Source organism: Camelina sativa, chromosome 3 (genome assembly GCF_030686135.1).
Source record: "Camelina sativa cultivar CO46 ecotype springtype chromosome 3, ASM3068613v1".
Taxonomy (NCBI): Eukaryota; Viridiplantae; Streptophyta; class Magnoliopsida; order Brassicales; family Brassicaceae; genus Camelina; species Camelina sativa.
The window spans coordinates 28,665,234-28,684,571 of record NC_141882.1 but is presented as its reverse complement, the minus strand read 5'-3'; the positions used below and the strand labels follow the sequence as shown (position 1 = coordinate 28,684,571).

Genomic DNA, 19,338 nt, shown 5'->3' with positions numbered 1-19,338 from the left:
GGCACCCTCCAACGCCTGAAAACAGAAAGAATGTCGTAGACACGTAACTTTTACTGTAATAACCACCTGAATATAATAATCTAATACTGAAGAATGAAGACTTAGCACAAAGCTTACAACCTATGGAGAGCCAAATCAGTTGACCAATATAATGTGTATCTCAATATTTGCCAATCAAGAACAATGAACGATGAATCATAACCTCCTCTGATTAATCATAGCATCCACTTCGAAAAAAAAAACAAAACATGAAGTCTATTCATGGGTTTTTGCTCTTCTTGACCATAGCTAATGGCATTTTTGAATCAGTTCAAGCTCAAGATCAATCAGGTTCCTACAGCTATTTCCTTCTTTGATTCCTATTTAGATATTAGGAAACCCTATGGATTTATTTTCTTTAATATTGTTATTTATGGTGTTGATCATGCATGAACAGAATTCATCAGTTTGGCTTGTGGGTTAGTCCCTAAAAGCACAACTTTTACGGAGAAGACGACAAATATAACGTACAAATCAGATGCAAATTATATCGATAGTGGATTGGTCGGGAGGATCAGGGATGAGTATAAACCGTTGCTTCAGCAACAGGCTTGGACCTTAAGAAGTTTCCCTGACGGTAAAAGAAACTGTTACAACTTCAACCTTACCGCTAAGAGTAAATATCTGATCAGAGGAACCTTTATATATGGGAATTACGATGGCCTAAATCAAATCCCCAAGTTTGACATTCACATTGGTCCAAACAAATGGACTTCTATTAAAATGGATGGAATAGGAAACGGTAGTGCCATCCACGAGATGATCCATGTCTTAACACAAGACCGTCTTCAAATTTGTCTTGTTAAGACAGGTGAAACGACACCGTTTATTTCGTCACTGGAACTTCGTCCATTGAACAATAATACTTACCTCACGCAAAGTGGATCGCTGATTGGGTTCGCAAGAGTTTTCTTTTCACCCACTCCATCGTTCGTTAGGTAAAGAAAACTCTTTTTCAAATTGTAATTTAGCCCTTTGCGTTTGCTTATATGCAGTTGATATCTTAGGATGAAAAATTTGTATCCAAATGCAACAACCACGTGGAAAAAGCTACAAACAACATCTTGTTTTGTTTTGTGATTTTGACTTTTGAGCTAACAAATTTGAGTCCTGTGGCTTTTCCTCGTTTTTTAAGGTATGATGAGGATTTCCATGATCGAATCTGGATTCGACACTTACATAACGAATCGGTGCCCATAAGCACAGACCTTTTGGTCGATACAGGTAACCTCTATGATGTGCCACAAGCTGTGGCAAAGACTGCCGCTGTACCTGCAAATGCTAGTCAGCCTCTGAGCTTTGATTGGACTCTTGACAACATCACTGCACAATCATATGTATACATGCATTTCGCTGAAATCCAGACTCTTAAGGATGGTGAGATCAGAGAATTCAACATTACTTATAATGGTGGCAAGAATGTGTACTCCTATTTTAGGCCTGAAAAGCTCGAGATAACAACTTTATTCAGTCAAACAGCTATGAGTTCTCCGGATGGGAATTTCAGTTTCTCTCTCACGATGACCGGTAACTCAACTCTTCCTCCTCTTCTCAATGGTCTCGAGATTTATAAAGCCTTAGACCTTCTAGAACTGGAGACAGATCAAGATGAAGGTAGATTAACCATGTTCTTAACCCATTATTTTACCATAGTTTTCTATTGTTTAACTGTCTGGTTTTTGAATCAGTTTCTGCTATGGTAAACATTAAGACAACGTATGACTTGAGCAAAAAGGTTAGCTGGCAAGGAGATCCATGTATTCCTCAGTCTTATCGGTGGGAAGGTTTAAACTGCAGTTATCCAGACTCTGAGCCACCTCGGATCATATCCTTGTATGTTCTGTATTCTTCATCTCATGGTTATTTCTATTTCAAGGTTTCGCATTTTCTAACTCTTATAATGACTTCACTGTTTGACAACATTACATTATAGGAACTTGGCAGAAAACAAGCTGACCGGTTCCATAACACCTGAAATATCCAAGCTAACAGAGTTGATCGAGCTGTAAGTGTCACACCGATGAGGTTAATAATATTCGAAATGCTTTCATTTATTTCTCTGTACAAACTTTTTCTTTCTCTCTCAATGGACAGAGATTTATCAAAAAACGATTTATCAGGAGAGATTCCAGCTTTTTTTGCTGATATGAAGTTGTTGAAACTCTTGTGAGCTTTTTTTTTTATCAACACCCTTTGCTTTTATTCGTTTGTCTTATGTTCTGAAAGCTTCAACTTTTTCATTTGCAGAAACTTAAGTGGAAATCTTGGTCTCGATAGCACAATTCCAGACTCTCTTCAACAAAGAATAAATAGCAAATCTTTAACACTAATGTATTATGTTTTATATTTCACTTGAATCAATCTTAAAACTTAGTTTTGAGTGATTTAAATTATATTAAATTTCCTGTCAAAATGCTTTGCATGTTATAATAAACTTCATGCCTCCATGTATTTTTTTTTCCGGTTTTCCATCACTTTTACTGGTTACAGTTTGAGTAAAGCTGTAACCGTAACCCACAATGGCAAGAGTAAAAAGGTTCCAATGGTTGTTATCGTAGCTTCAGTGGCTGGCGTATTCGCTCTGCTAGTTATATTGGCCATCTTTTTCGTCCTTAAAAGGAAATACGAGAAACATGCTAAGGGTATGAATCACCACCGGTACTAATGATTAATGAAATATGAAAAGTTTTCTCTATTCATTTTACACATTTTTGTGCGATTTTACAGCTTCAGGACCAACATCAGTCCCTACCGTTATAGTTGAAAATGAGACACCATCATTCAATCCATCAATTGTAACAAAGGAACGTAGAATTACATACCCCGAGGTATTGAATATGACTAATAACTTCGAAAGAGTTCTTGGTAAAGGAGGCTTTGGAACAGTGTATCATGGCAACTTTGATGATGCTCAAGTAGCTGTGAAAATGCTCTCTCATTCATCAGCTCAAGGTTATAAAGAGTTCAAAGCAGAGGTACTTTATCTATAAAAGGATCAGTTTGGTTCTTTTCTTTTATTGCATTAAGTTCTCAGTTATGAAATGGTCATTTCTCTATCTTTCTTAGGTGGAGCTTCTTTTAAGAGTTCACCATAGATATTTGGTGGGACTTGTGGGTTACTGTGATGATGGTGATAACTTGGCTCTGATCTATGAATATATGGCTAATGGAGACCTAAGGGAGAATATGTTAGGTAAGACTTTAAGTAAGAGACTTTAATTTAGTAGAATCCAACTCTCAAAAACATTTGATACAGGAAAACGCGGTGGACGTGTCCTAACCTGGGGAAATAGGATGAAAATAGCTGTAGAGGCAGCACAAGGTGAACATAATCTTGACTTGTTTTCTCTTCATTGAACAACAATCTATGTTTGGTTGTATGATAGAAAAACTAATTGTTACAAACCCAACAAAATTTTTTAATAGGATTGGAGTATCTTCACAATGGATGTAGGCCTCTTATGGTCCATAGAGATGTTAAAAGTACCAATATCTTATTGAATGAGCAGTCTGGAGCAAAGCTAGCCGACTTTGGGCTCTCTAGATCTTTTCCAATCGATGGCGAATGCCATGTCTCAACTGTGGTTGCGGGCACACCTGGTTACCTAGACCCTGAGTGAGTGAATCAATCAATTACAATCGCTTATTTTTGTTGTGTAGCTCAAAAGAGTAATTAAGAATGTTAGTATAATACTTCCACACTCTATCAGGTATTACAAAACAAACTGGCTAAGCGAGAAGAGTGACGTATACAGCTTTGGCGTAGTGCTATTAGAGATAGTCACAAACCAACCTGTGATAGATAAAACCCGAGAGATACCTCATATCAGTGAATGGGTTGGGTTCATGCTCACTAATGGAGACCTAAAGAGCATCGTTGACCCAAAACTGATGGGGGACTATGACACAAATGGTGCGTGGAAGATTGTAGAGCTGGCTATGGCATGTGTGAATCCGTCTTCGAAACGGAGACCAACAATGGCACACGTTGTGATGGAGCTAAACGAATGTGTGGCCTTAGAAAATGCCAGGCGACAAGGTAGTGAAGATATGTACACAAGACGTTCTGTTGATTTTAGTCACACTTCTGCTTCTGAATTTTCCCCTCGAGCCAGATGATTTGATGATGCAGCGCTTGAGAATATTGTTGATGTGATTTCATGGAAAGCTATTTTCCATTGTGAATTCCCAATGTTTTAAAGACACAATGAACATTCTATTCCTTTGTATAAAACTAAGTTTTCTATATGAGTGCTTCTTTATAGGTAACTCAATTATCCTTACTTATGAACGGCCTCGAGGCATATAAAGGCTTAAACATTCTGAGACATAGGCTTAAACATTTTGCAGCTTGACACAAATCAAAATGAATGTAAGAGCATTTCTAGTGGAGAGAACTCATTTTAGTCTCTCAAATATATTATTTTAAAATTTTTAATATAATTTTATATTGATTTAAAATTTAAATTATAAATAAAATCAAAAATCAATATAATTATACAACTACATGTGTAAAATGAATTTTTAGAAAAGTTCTCAAAATCTCTCAGTTGTGAGATTTATTTTTTTCTCTTTCTTACTTTTTTTTCTAACCTACTTACCTCTATGCTCCATCTTCAGTAAATATTCTTTAAAAAATATTTCTTTCCTGATAAACTATATAGACATATATATATATATATTTGTTTAAGAGTTTTTATTCAAAAATGAAGTATTGAATTCATCGACCACACAACTAGTGAAGGCTCATTTTCGGATCCCTACAAATTAGAAGTCAACGTCTAACTAATATCATTGGAGGTTGTACTGATTTATCCATACGTAATACGTTTAGTTGTACATGTCCCTTATAATTACAACTTACAAGAGACACTACAAAGCCTTATGATCGTTGACTTTTGAGAATCCATCCAGAACCAAAATGACACAAAGAGACGACATATCAACCAATGCCATACAAAAGTCAACGTCAACGAGCACGTAAGATCATTCTATGGTTGCGGTTTAATGCACGTCTCATATCTGGAAATTACAACGTCTTACTATGAGTTGACTTAGTCAACGGTGTGGTGATCTAGTCTCTGAAGGGCATATAAGAGAGTTTCGGACCACTACTAACTTTTGTCATTTGTGGATTGATTTTGGCTAAACGAAAATATAAGTATAAGACTCTCTCCAACTGCAAGTGGCTCGTTTTACTTGTTCTCCCTTTGTTTATTTTTAACTTTGCAATATTGTTTTGTTTGATTTTTCGTATCGTTTTATATATTTGATTTCATATTTCATTTAATCTTAGTAGATAGAATTTGAACCTTCCCACGCCTGTGACCTGAAAGAATGTCGTAGGCATGTAAGGGTATTGTTATATTCACCTGAATAATCTAATTTTAAAAAGACTTTTAGCATGAATTGACCAATATTATATCATCTTCAGCCTTTTTGCCCATTAACAGAAATGAACAATGAATAATAATAGCCTCTGAACCAGACCACCTACCCAAAAAATATGAAGACTCTTCATTGGTTTTTGCTTCTTTTGATCATAGCTTTTACCGTTTTGAGATCAGTCGAAGCTCAAAATCAAGCAGGTTCATGAGAACATGACGATGTTTTTTTGGATTACTCTGTTTTGCACATAATTAAAACATGAAAAGTGTTCTCTCTTGATGATTTATATTTCTTGGTGTTGATCATGAACAGGATTCATCAGCTTGGATTGTGGGTTGGTGCCTAAGGAAACTACTTATGTGGAGAGGTCCACGAATATTACGTACAAATCAGACGCGGATTACATCGACAGTGGATTGGTTGGAAAAATCAATGATGCATACAAGACTCTCTTTCAGCAACAAGTTTGGGCCTTGAGAAGCTTCCCTGTAGGTCAAAGAAACTGTTATAACGTCAACCTCACGGCAAGTCGCAAATATTTGATTAGAGGAACCTTTGTCTATGGGAACTACGACGGTCTGAATCAGTTACCAAGCTTTGATCTTCATATCGGTCCTAATAAATGGTCTTCTGTTAAAATACGAGGAGTTACAAATACTTCTATGCATGAGATAATCCATGTCATACCACAAAATAGTCTTCAAGTTTGTCTTGTTAAAACTGGACCGACGACACCATTCATTTCGTCCCTGGAGTTTCGTCCATTGAACAATGAAACTTATGCCACCCAAAGCGGATCATTGACGTTGTTCGCCAGAGTATACTTTCCATCCACTTCTTCATCTTTCATCAGGTAATAACTAATAATATTTTTAGGCAACAATAAAGTTGCTCTTTGTGTGTTTTTTTTTTCTTGAGTTAACTAAATAGGACCATCTCTTCAGGTATGATGAAGACATACATGACCGAGTATGGAATTCATACACAGATAACGAAACCGTCTCAATAAGCACAGACCTACCGGTCGATACAAGTAACATCTACGATGTGCCTCAATCCGTGATGAAGACTGCTGCTGTCCCTAAAAATGCTAGTCAACCATGGCACTTATGGTGGGAGCTTGATGACATCACTGCACAATCATATATATACATGCATTTCGCCGAAGTTCAGAATCTAAAAGCTAGTGACATTAGAGAATTCAACATTACTTACAATGAAGGCATACGTTGGTACAGCTATTTGAGACCATCCAAACTCAGCATTTCGATATTCTCCAATCCAAAGGCTGTGAGTTCTTCAAATGGGATATTTAATTTCACTTTCGCAATGACGGGTAACTCCACTCTTCCTCCTCTTCTCAATGCCCTCGAGATTTATACAGTTGTAGACCTTCTACAGCTAGAGACAAACAAAGATGAAGGTAAGTATAACGTGTTCTTATATATGCCATTCTTGTCTTTTAAAACTTTTATTTGGTTTGTGAGATGAGTTTTGAATGTGATTGATCAGTTACTGCTATGATGAACATCAAGGAAACATATGGTTTGAGCAAAAAGATAAGCTGGCAAGGAGATCCATGTGCTCCTCAGATTTATCTGTGGGAAGGTGTAAACTGCAGTTATCCGGACTCTGAGGCATCACGGATCATATCTTTGTATGTTCTGTATTAATTCTTCATCACAATGTTCTCTGGTTTTGGTGCTTTCACATATTCTAACGATTATGGAAATACTTTTTTTTTTTTGTCTCACAAACATTAGGAACTTGAATGCGAGCGAGTTGACGGGTTCCATAACATCAGACATATCCAAGCTAACACAGTTGACAGTACTGTAAGCATCCGAATTATAACATCAATAAATGTTAGTATGCTTTATTGCTATAGGAGTATGTAGTATGTACTAAACTCTGCAAAAAACTTTGCTTTTCTCTGATTAATGGACAGAGATTTATCAAATAACGATTTATCAGGAGAGATTCCAGCGTTTTTTGCTGATATGAAGTTGTTGAAACTCATGTGAGCTTTTTCTTTCACAACCCTCTAGCTTCTGTTTTTGTTCTGCTTTAAAAGAATCAGTCTTTTTCATTCACAGAAACTTAAGCGGGAACCCGAGGCTTAATCTCACAGCAATTCCAGACTCTCTTCAAGAAAGGGTAAACAGTAACTCATTAACACTAATGTAAGATGATCATACACTCTTCAACATTTCTAATGTAGTGGCACACTAAACTTATCTAATCTTTTACTTTCCTTTTTCCGGTTTTCCATCACTTCTACTGACCACAGCTTGGGTGAAAACCAGAATCTGAATCCCAAAAAAGAGAGTAAAAAGGTTCCAGTGGTTGCTATCGCAGCGTCCGTGGCTGGCGTGTTCGCTCTTCTAGTTATTTTTGCTATATATTTCGTCATTAAAAGGAAAAGTGCAAAAAATACTAAAGGTATATATAAATCACCACCAGCTCTTTGATGGATAATGAAAACTTTTCTAGTTTTTTTCTCTATTCATTTAAAATATTTTGGTGTGTTTTACAGCTCCTGGACCTCCATCAGTCGCTTCTGGTATAGTTAAAAGTGAGACAAGATCATCCAATCCATCAATCATGACAAAGGAACGTAAGATCACGTATCCAGAGGTACTTAAGATGACTAATAACTTTGAGAGAGTTCTTGGTAAAGGAGGGTTTGGAACAGTGTATCATGGAAACTTGGATGATGCTCAAGTAGCTGTTAAAATGCTCTCTCATTCATCAGCTCAAGGATACAAGGAGTTCAAAGCAGAGGTACTTAAACAAGAAATGGATCGGTTAGTCCAGTTTAATGATCTGTTCCTTAATCATGAATGGTCAATTTGTTATTTTTCTTAGGTTGAACTTCTTTTAAGAGTTCACCATAGGCATTTGGTGGGACTTGTGGGTTACTGTGATGATGGAGATAACTTGGCTTTGATTTACGAATACATGGCGAACGGAGACTTGAGGGAGAATATGTCAGGTAAAGCACTTAAAAGACTAGATATGATTTAGTCCAGTCCATCTCTTGCCACATTTTAAAAGCATTTAAAACTCGGTATAGGAAAACGTGGTGGCAATGTCCTTACCTGGGAAAACAGGATGCAAATAGCTGTGGAGGCTGCACAAGGTGAACACAAATACTTACTTATTTTCTTACCATTGTCTGATTCATGACAAGAAAATATTGTTTCTTGATATTCTGTGTATGATGTCTCTAAACGCAAAATTGACAAAAATAAAAAAATCATTTGTAACAGGACTGGAGTATCTACACAATGGATGTAGGCCTCCTATGGTCCATAGAGATGTTAAAACTACTAATATCTTATTGAATGAACGGTGTGGAGCAAAACTAGCCGACTTTGGACTATCGAGATCTTTTCCAATTGATGGCGAGTGTCATGTCTCGACAGTGGTTGCAGGAACACCTGGTTACCTAGACCCTGAGTGAGTAGAACAATGAAATTCCAAAGTTGTGGCTAAATAAGAATCTGAATTCTTATATTCCTTTGATAACCTTTCAGGTACTACAAAACAAATTGGCTAAGTGAGAAGAGTGATGTATACAGCTTCGGTGTAGTGCTATTAGAGATAGTCACAAACCAGCCTGTGATAAATAAAATGCGAGAAAGACCTCACATCAACGAATGGGTTGGGTTCATGCTCACTAAAGGAGACATCAAGAGCATCGTTGACCCGAAACTGATGGGGGACTTTGATACAAATGGTGCGTGGAAGGTTGTGGAGCTGGCTCTGGCTTGTGTGAACCCGTCTTCGAACAGGAGACCAACAATGGCACACGTTGTGATGGAGCTAAACGAGTGTGTAGCATTTGAAAATGCAAGGAGACAAGGTAGTGAAGAGATGTACTCTATGGCTTCTGTTGACTATAGTCTCTCTTCTGCTTCAGAGTTTGCCCCTGGAGCCAGATAATTTATGAATATCTTTGATGTGATTTCAAGGAAAGCTATCTTGTTTTTTTTTTTTTCAATAGATATTTGTATAAATAAAACTATATATATTTAATATTTAATTTGTTATATGAGTGTGCACAAAAACAAACGTATTACGAATCTTTTTTTTCGTTTTTGTAACTTAAATAAAAAGATCATGATTGTTAATTGAATATCTTCTCTATTATTACAAAGAGTAGAATACATATTTATACATGAACAGAGGAGTAGCCTCTAGGTTAAGTATAATAAGAATGTTCCTAATATGTTACAAATCAAATATTCAGTAATAAAGGAGAATCCTTTTCATATCTCTTACATGCCCCCTCAAGATGGAGGAGCTTCAGCTACTCCAATCTTGTCTCGTAATTCTAAGAACCGTGGACGAGGAAGTGGCTTGGTTAATGTATCGGCAAGCTGATCTTTGGTGTGAACGTGAGCAACCCGTAGGGCACCTTGTTGTATCTGACCACGAATGAAGTGATAATCAACAACAATGTGTTTCATCCGAGAGTGGAAAACTGGATTGGAACAGAGGAATGTGGTACCTATATTATCACAGTAGACAACCGGTTTTGTAGGTAAGGTGATGCCAAGCTCGGTGAGAACATTACAGGCCCAACTTATTTCGGCTGCAGTATTTGCCACAACTCGATACTCTGCTTCTGTGGAGGAACGAGCAACTCCGCGTTGTTTCTTTGCAGTCCACGAAACAGGATGGCTACCAATGTAGATGATGTATGCATTGGTGGACGTGTAGTTGTCCGAGTCTCCAGCCCAGTCAGCGTCCGAGAAGGCATGAATACCGAGCGGATTATTGGCAAAGAAGAAGATGCCATGCGTGGGAGTTCCAGCCAGGTATCGAAGTATCCTCTTGGCTGCTTGCAAGTGTTCTTCAGTGGGTTGATGCATAAATTGTGACAGATGATTTACGACATAAGCGATGTCCAACGTCGTAAATGCTAAGTACTGTAAACTTCCCACGAGTTTGCGATAACTAGTCGGATCCTTGAGAGTAGCACTGGAGGTTAAGGACAGCTTCGGGTGAGATGCCATAGGTGTGCTTACCGGTTTAGCATTTTGCATATTATATCGATGAAGGAGATCTACAATATACTTCCGTTGACATAAGTGTAGACCTTGATCCGTCCGATATGCTTCGAGACCAAGAAAATAATTTAAATCTTTCAGGTCTTTGACGGAGAACCTATCTGCGAGTAGTGTGAGTATCTTGGTGATCCCTTCTTTGCTGCTTCCTGTAACCAAAATATCATCTACATACACCAATAAATAGATGTAGTGTGGACCTTGCTTAAGAACAAACAGAGAAGTATCCGAGAGAGAGTTATTGAATCCAATGCTTATTAAGAATGTTTTCAGCTCAGTGTACCAGGCCCGAGGAGCCTCCTTGAGACCATAGATCGCTTTGCGAAGCCTGCAGACATGAGATGGTTTGTCCGAGTCGATGAATCCTGGAGGCTGTTCCATGTCAACCTCTTCATTAAGTGTGCCCTGAAGAAAGGCATTGTTAACATCAAGCTGTTGTATTGGCCATGCCTTGGAGACTGCAATTTCAAGGACCATGCGAATGGTGGTGGATTTTATGACAGGACTGAATGTGTCAGTATAATCTCGACCATATTATTGACTGTAACCCTTGGCGACTAAGCGAGCTTTGCACCTGTGATGAGTTCCATTTGAATGAAATTTGTTTTTTGTAAAGCCACTTACAGCCAATCACATTGTGATGTGGTTGTCGAGGAACCAGGTCCATTGTGCCATTCCGAGCAAATGCATCAATTTCATCTGACATCGCTCCTCTCCATCTTTTATCCTTTAACGCTGATATATGTATATTTTACACTCTCTCATCATGCATTTCTCATTCATTTTGTTCCCTTAACTCATTGTTATTGTTTTCAGTCTCTTTTGCATAATATGCATATTTAGGTAGTCTTTGCATTGGTTTTGCATGCATCTTGCATATTGGAGTTATTTCAGGTGTTTTAGGAAATATCCAAACCATCAAAAGCAAACAGGGAGCAGGAGAGCAGTCCAGCGACCCAACCTTCCACGTCTTTGATCGAGTCGAGTAAAGATTTTACTTTGGGATTCAGCTTTTGACGTCTTCATAAAAGTTGTAGAGAATCGAGTCATATTTCCAATGCCATTGATTTCAAGCCAATCGGAGGCGTGGTTCAAAAGTTATCACCATTTTAGTGGATGCACGTACGTTCTGAATTCCGACTCGACCTGCACGCAAAGGAGAGCTCCTACTCGTTCGAACATGTTAGCAGCGACTCGAACAAGACGTCTCAGGAGGGTTAGTGAGTGATACACAGAGTTTTAAACCCTATTTTCCTACTGCAAGTGCACAGCAAAGAAGTAGTACTTAGGGGTCGAATCCCACGAAGACCAAGTTTTACTCTATGGTTCTATTGGTTCAATTTCAAGCTCAGACAATTCAAAGTTGGGTTTGTTTGGTAACAGTAACGCGATTAGAACGGTATAAAAAGGCAATAAGCTAAACACTAGATCAGGGGTAGTTCTCGGGAATTTCAGAGATAGCAACTAAACAACTATTCAGGGCATAGATTAAGTACCAGTCTAGAACTCAAACATAAATATAAACTGATCCACTGTCGTGGTATCAATAACTCTATCTGATCGATTCTGTGCAAAAACGCGGAGCACGTGCTCAGACATCCGGAGCACATGCTCGGCGGTCCATAAACCCTAAACTGTCGTTTGAGCCCAGAATCGCAGACAAGCATTAAAGAACAGGAATGATAAGTTCACAAATCACCTACACATCAACTTTCGCAGGTCTAGGATAATTTGCCCACTAATGTCTTTTCTAGCAACCTATTACACTTTTGATGAATAGATAAACCTAGAATCATAGATTGGGTGATCAAATCAACCTAAGCATTAAGTCTAACAATAGTGAAAACAATCGATTATATAAAGCCCTATTTGTGTTCTGTTGCTAACCCATGAAACCCCTTTTGAAACCCCTAATCTAGCAAAGAAAACTACTCAGACATAGAGAAATGAATAGCCAACATAGATGAGAAATTCAATAGCATAAAAATATAAAAATCACAAGGGTTCATAATCGCTTCTCTAACGTAGCCGCTCTTCCTCTCCCTCACAAAACGTCGCTCCCCCCAAAAACCAAAAGAAAAGGTAAGTATCTCTCTCCTAAAACCCTAGATTAAATAGCATACAAGTAGAGAAAAATAAGGAAAGATTCCAAATTCAAATCTCCCTATTAAAAAGCGATCTCAGCCCTCTTTCTCTCACAAAGGATCGCCTAAAATAAGGGGAATTAGGCAGGGAATCGGCGCCTAGATGCTTGCCACGTGTCGTCATGAAACCGTAGAGTTGGGAGCATGTGCTCGGAAATCGGGAGCATGTGCTCCTGGGTCTAAAATCAGCTTTTCTGCTCCAATTCAACTCCTTTCTGCTCCGATTGCTCCTGCTGTTCCAATCCTTGCTTTTAGCTTCCTAGCCTCTTATTATAACCTGAAAAGGACTCAAACAACTACAAAACTATCAAATAAACGGGGTCAAAGTGAGTCAAAACCGTAACATATCAACTCCCCCGGACTTAGATCTTTGTTTGTCCTCAAACAAACTCAAACCAAGCGCCAAGAGAGCCAAGGTGGGAACTCGCAAAAACCTCAGAAACCGTGAGTAGACCATGACCTGCAGACCACATGTGTTAGAACAAAAACTTCTCCAGCAAACATCTCCAAAACCAAAACCATAATTGGCAATCAAACCCAGAAAAAGATCACTTTCCAGACAAAGACTCTTTACATTCAATTAAAATTGGCGTGAGCTTCTCATTAAGGGCATTAAGCTAGTGAAATCGAGGCTTGGTAGATAAAAGGCTGTTTTAATGGTGGAGCTATAGAGTGTTTAGGGGTTACCATTACTTCGAAAGAGATGCAGGATATCGCACAAAATGGTAAGGGAGAGTGGACTCATTGATGTCCACAACCTCTAATCACTCTCCTCTTCTTATCTTCTCAAACTCAGCCTCTCTTTTCTCCTCAGGGTACAACGCATGCTCGGGGGTGTGTAACACTAGCTCTGGTCCCTTTCCATCATCCTTAAACGTTTTTTTTTTTTTTTTTTTTTTTTTTTTTTTTAGACATATGAAGGATGATGGGGGATCTTCTTCTGATATTGCCCCAGGAGCATGCGGACCGTATCCTAGGCTCTCTCTCTGCTCAAAACAACTCGCGGACTCGGATGTATATAATTTCGGAGCAGGTGCTCGCTGGGTTGGAGCACGTGCTCTGTCCGTCCGGCTCTTTCCTCTTTGGTTCTCCAGCAAGAGCGAGTTAGAGATTGTGTCAGTCCTGCTCTCCCCGACCGTTTTGCACATAGCTGCACAGAATGAGAAAACAAAAATACAAGTGCAAGTGGTTTGAAAGGAGGTTAGGCTCGGGGTGGGTACTAACTTAAAATGAGCTAGCTATTCAAGATCAGCAAGATTGGCAAAATGAATAAGAAGTCCTGAATATGTGACACATTCCCTATCCTAATGCCCAAAACGAGAAGAATTTAAATCCGGTTAGGTTCCAATAAAGTAGAGTCTAAGTCTTTCCGGTGAAACCTTAATGGGATGAAGCTTTTCTGGCCAGGAGAAGGGTCCGAATGTGACGAGGTATTAGCTCATCTCTGTACTCTTAGTTCTGCAACAATGGTCACTAGGAAAAACGGTCAAACTCACAAATGGTTAAAAACATCACAGATTCCGGTCCTAATTCCCACAAGTTTTGGTTCGACTCACATGACAAACTGACTCAATAAAAAGAAAAATAAAGAAAACAAATGTCATAGGTGACCCTCCCCCGGACTTACTTCACACCGTCTCCGGTGTGAAAATAAGCCAAAGAGTTGCATTGAACTTATCTGGCCCAATCGCTCCTCTCTTTTTTTTTCTTTTGTTCTCAGTTCGCCGAGCATGTGCTCGGGTTGCTCGCGTCCTGCGAGCATGTGCTCCGCGTCTTCTTCCAACATACCTGAAACCGAAAAGAGAAGAAACAAATCCTAAAAAGAAAAAGAAAAACTCAGCAATATATACCTAGTGGGTTGCCTCCCACCCAGCGCTTGTTTTAAGTCGTTAGCTTGACTCGAAAGCTCCTTAGGCAATAGGAGGGTCGCCTAGGGCGAAGGTTTCACCCCTTGCATGCTCAGAGGCGGCAAGATACGGCTTCAGCCTCTGTCCATTCACCACAAATTCTCCTCCTTTTGTGTCCAGCAACACAACAGCCCCATATGGTCTAATCTCCTTGATGGTGAAGGGTCCGGACCATCGTGATCTTTGCTTTCCGGGAAACAGTTTCAGCCTAGAGTTGAACAACAAGACTTGATCATTAGGAGCAAAGGTCCTAGTGAGGATCCGCTTGTCATGGTAGGCTTTGGTACGCTCCTTGTAGAGTTTTGAGTTTTCATAGGCGAGGTGCCTAATCTCCTCTAGCTCATGCAGTTGCATCTTCCTCCTTTCATGGGTGCTCTTAGTGTCAAAGTTCAGCATTTTCACTGCCCAAGCAGCCTTGTACTCTAGCTCAACAGGAAGGTAACACGCCTTACCATACACCAAGTGAAACGGTGTAGTCCCCAGGGGTGTTTTGTAGGCGGTTCTATAAGCCCATAGAGCCTCATCTAGCTTCTGAGACCAATCCTTCCTTGTTGTGTTCACTGTTTTTTGCAAAATGCTCTTAATCTCCCGGTTAGAGATCTCAACTTGGCCGCTTGTTTGTGGGTGGTAGGGGGTGGCGACCTTGTGCCTCAATCCATTCTTCTTGAGAAGACTCTCAAAGATCTTGTTAATGAAATGCGATCCACCATTGCTAATGACTACCCGTGGGACACCTAACCGTGGGAAAATAACCGACTTGAACATCTTGAGCACGGTCTTTGCATCATTATTGGGGCTGGCCAAAGCTTCTACCCACTTGGACACGTAATCGACAGCCACCAATATGTACTCATTGCCGAATGAGTTCGCGAAAGGTCCCATGAAGTCAATTCCCCAAACATCAAATACCTCAACCTCCAAGATGAAATTCTGAGGTATTTCATTCCTCCTGCTGATGTTCCCTTGTCTCTGACATGTGTCGCAAGTAGACACGAACCGCTGTGCATCTCTGAACATGGTAGGCCACCAATAACCCGCTTGAAGAGCTTTGGACACGGTTTTGAAAGTAGCAAAGTGTCCAGCATAGGGTGAGCTATAGCAATGAAACAAGACTCCAGGAACCTCCTCCTCAGTCACACACCTCCTGAAAACACCATCCGAACAATGCCTATAGAGGTAAGGCTCATCCCAAAAATACCGCCTTATGTCTTTTATGAACTTCTTCTTCTTGTTCCCCACAAACTCAGTTTGTTCTTTCTCTGCTGCTAGGTAGTTTGCACACTCGCCAAACCAAGGAAAACTCAGCTGTTTGTTGGTATCGATTGCCTTGCACGGGGTTTTCGGAGCATGTGCTCCCAGGCGGAGCATGTGCTCGGCGGGATCAAAGATGCCGATCGAGTAAACATGTTCTTCAGGAAGGCTATCATCCAAGGGTAGCTCTTCTTCTATCCTCATTCTTGACAAGTGATCTGCAACTCCGTTCTCAATACCCTTCTTGTCTTTAATCTCCAAGTCAAACTCTTGAAGCAACAAAATCCAACGGAGTAGCCTTGGTTTTGCATCCTTCTTGGTCAGTAGATACCTCAATGCTGCATGATCAGTGTGAACAACCACTTTGGAACCAACAAGGTATGATCGGAACTTCTCAAAAGCAAACACAACCGCGAAAAGTTCTTTCTCGGTTGTAGCGTACTTGCACTGAGCCTCATCCAAGGTGCGGCTGGCATAGTATATCACGTGCAGCTTCTTGTCTTTTCTCTGTCCCAGAACCGCTCCCACGGCATAATCACTTGCATCAGTCATGACCTCAAAGGGAAGGTCCCAATCAGGCGGTTGCACAATCGGAGCGCTAACCAAAGCTCCTTTGATCGTGTGAAAGGCTTCCAAGCAAGCAGAATCGAAATCAAACTTCACTTCCTTACACAACAGCTGGGTAAGTGGTCTTGCTATCTTGGAGAAATCCTTAATGAACCGTCTGTAGAAACCGGCGTGGCCAAGGAAACTGCGGATCCCTTTTACCGAATTAGGCGGTTGTAAACTCATCATCACCTCAACCTTGGCTTTGTCAACCTCAATCCCCTTTTCAGAAATCTTGTGTCCCAGCACTATCCCATCTCTGACCATGAAGTGGCATTTCTCCCAATTCAGCACCAGATGTTTGTTTTCACACCGCTGCAACACCCTGCACAAATTAGACAAACAAACGGAAAATGAGCTCCCATAGACGGAGAAATCGTCCATGAAAACTTCCATTATATCCTCAATCAGGTCAGTGAAAATGGACATCATGCATCGTTGGAAGGTCGCTGGTGCATTGCACAAGCCAAACGACATTCTGCGGTAAGCAAAGGTGCCGTAAGGACATGTGAATGTGGTCTTCTCTTGATCGTCGGGATGGATTGGGATCTGAAAGAAACCTGAATAGCCATCTAAGAAACAGTAGTAAGGGTGGTTAGCCAATCTCTCAAGCATTTGATCAATAAACGGCAAAGGAAAATGATCCTTACGGGTCGCAGCATTAAGTTTTCTATAGTCTATGCACATGCGATGTCCCGTAACTGTCCTAGTAGGAATCAACTCATCCTTATCATTCTTAACCACTGTAATTCCACCTTTCTTAGGGACTACATGAACTGGACTAATCCAGGAACTATCAGAAATAGCATAAATTACACCCGCATCTAGAAGTTTCATTATCTCTTTCTTAACAACATCCTTTAGATTCGGGTTCAACCTCCTCTGATGTTCTACCGAAGTCATTGATTCATCTTCTAGATGTATCCTATGCATGCAAAGATCTGGTGAGATTCCTGGGATGTCATCTAGTGAATACCCTAGAGCATTTCTATACTTCCTAAGTTCACAAAGGAGCAAAGCGGTCTCTACATTGTTTAGTTCAGAGTTCACTATCACGGGGTATGTAGAGTTAGGACCTAGGAACGCGTACCTTAGCCCGGCTGGAAGTGGTTTTAGCTCTACCTTTGGAGCTCTTAACTCGCTCCAAGGACCGTCCGCTGTGCATAAGAATGATCTACCTAAGATCAGGGGGTCACGTGGTTCTTCTTCAAGTTCTAGAACCACAAAGTCTGCTGGTATAAGCGTGTCCCCTATCTGGACATGTAAATCCTCCAACACTCCTATGGGGCGCTTGGTGGATCTATCCGCGAATACTAACGAAATCCGTGTAGACTTGAACTTCATGTATCCCAGCCTTTTAGCCACTGAATATGGCATAAGGTTCACACTGGAACCTAGATCACAGAGGGAATTTGCAAAAATCGTTTTACCGATTCTCACGGATAAGACAAATCGCCCTGGATCATCTATCTTCTTTAGCACTTTGTTTTGCAGCACAGCACTGCACTCTCTTGAAACCATCATCACGTTCTCTTCCTCTGACACTCTCCCAGAAACTAACCCTTTCACATATCTCTTCAAAGCAGGTATCATCTGAACAGCATCAGCTAGGGGTAGTTTTACCGTCAATTCTCTCAACATCTCCTTGCACTTTGCATCCTCCAAATCCTTGCGAGATTTCTTAGGAGGAACAGGGTAAGGAACCCTAGGGGTGTACACGCGTGCAGGAGGTACCTCAGTAGGAACGGTCTGATCGGGAGTCGGGAGCACGTGCTCGCTGGGTGGGAGCACATGCTCGCCGGATGCTTCGGCTTCTTTTTGACTCAACGGTGGAGTCTCAGCAGCATGTTGAGGAAGGTATTCTTCAGCAATACCCTTTCCCTTGTCAAGCCTAGCGGATGGTGCTTCTCTAGGGGGTAACTTCTTTCCTCCCCTTAGCTCAATCGCATTGACATACTCGTTCCGCGGGTTTGCTTCCCCTTTTCCGAGCAGAGTCCCAGGAGTTCTTTTCACAGCTTCAGCAGTCTGTGCAACCTGAACATCAAGCTTCTTCACATGTGACATTACTGCCTCATACTTCCCATTAAGGTCATTGTACATGGTATCGACCTTAGCGTTGATTTCAACTGAAGCTTTTTGTTGATTCACCAAGAGTTGTTGCATCATGTTTTTCAGCTCATCCTGAGAGCTGCTAGCAGATGAAGATCCCAACTGCTGGTTGGTGAAAGGCAGTGCTTGCTGAGCGCTTGTATATGCCTGCTGGTTCCCCCCTTGGAAACGGTTTTGAGTGGGCACAAACTGTTTGCCTTGGAAGTTATTTGAGAAGGTTTTCTGATAACCCATCTGATTCTGAGCTCCTTGCAGTGGATACACCTGATCCTGAGGATTCTCCACGTTGGTGCTTCTATAGGACAAATTCGGATGGCTTCTGTAGTTTGGGTTGAAACCCCTGTTCTGCACAAAACCTTGCCCACTCAAATAATTAACCTCCATCGTTTCATCCTCTCCATCACAAATCTCCTGAGCTAGCGGCATGTATCCGGTCTCATCGACAAAATGGACAGTTTTCTGGCTCCCCTTCAGAAGAAGGTTCACCTTGGCTGTCAACTCGTCAATCTTTTGCGTATCGACACTGTTGACCTTCACGGACCTGTCATACTCAGGAGCCTTGTTGCTGGAGCTTGCAGCTAGGTTCTCAATCAACTGATATGCTCCTTCCTTAGACTTTGTCATAAAATCCCCATTGCTGGCCGAGTTGAGAGCGTTTTTGTAGTCCCAGTTAACTCCATCATAGAAAATGCCCAGAATCTGTTCATCACTAAATCCATGGTGCGGACACTCTCTACGGTACTCTTTGTACCTCTCCCAAGCCTCGCAGAAGGCTTCTCCAGTGTGCTGTTGGAACGATGAAATCTTGTTCCTCAGGGC

The 19,338-nt window shown here is 40.6% G+C and overlaps 2 protein-coding genes and 1 non-coding gene across 3 annotated transcripts; all 3 read left to right on the top strand.

Annotated features, from left to right (window-relative positions):
* The first annotated feature begins 103 nt into the window (after nt 1–103).
* LOC104778109 (putative LRR receptor-like serine/threonine-protein kinase At1g51880) lies at nt 104–4,285 on the top strand. Its single transcript, XM_010502477.3, has 13 exons — nt 104–330; nt 437–977; nt 1,175–1,653; nt 1,728–1,872; nt 1,973–2,044; nt 2,134–2,205; nt 2,287–2,370; nt 2,530–2,681; nt 2,767–3,014; nt 3,106–3,232; nt 3,296–3,361; nt 3,466–3,655; nt 3,750–4,285. The coding sequence occupies exons 1-13, from the start codon at nt 249–251 to the stop codon at nt 4,156–4,158; spliced, it is 2,667 nt and encodes an 888-aa protein (XP_010500779.3). The 5' UTR covers nt 104–248; the 3' UTR covers nt 4,159–4,285.
* Nucleotides 4,286–5,162: 877 nt separating this feature from the next.
* Nucleotides 5,163–9,568, top strand: LOC104778110 (putative LRR receptor-like serine/threonine-protein kinase At1g51860). Its single transcript, XM_010502479.2, has 13 exons — nt 5,163–5,627; nt 5,740–6,280; nt 6,372–6,850; nt 6,940–7,084; nt 7,191–7,262; nt 7,376–7,447; nt 7,524–7,610; nt 7,718–7,869; nt 7,964–8,211; nt 8,296–8,422; nt 8,504–8,569; nt 8,700–8,889; nt 8,967–9,568. The coding sequence occupies exons 1-13, from the start codon at nt 5,546–5,548 to the stop codon at nt 9,373–9,375; spliced, it is 2,670 nt and encodes an 889-aa protein (XP_010500781.1). The 5' UTR covers nt 5,163–5,545; the 3' UTR covers nt 9,376–9,568.
* Nucleotides 9,569–19,231: 9,663 nt separating this feature from the next.
* LOC147947807 (small nucleolar RNA R71) lies at nt 19,232–19,338 on the top strand. Its single transcript, XR_015595677.1, has one exon. It is a non-coding gene; the product is annotated as a small nucleolar RNA R71 (small nucleolar RNA).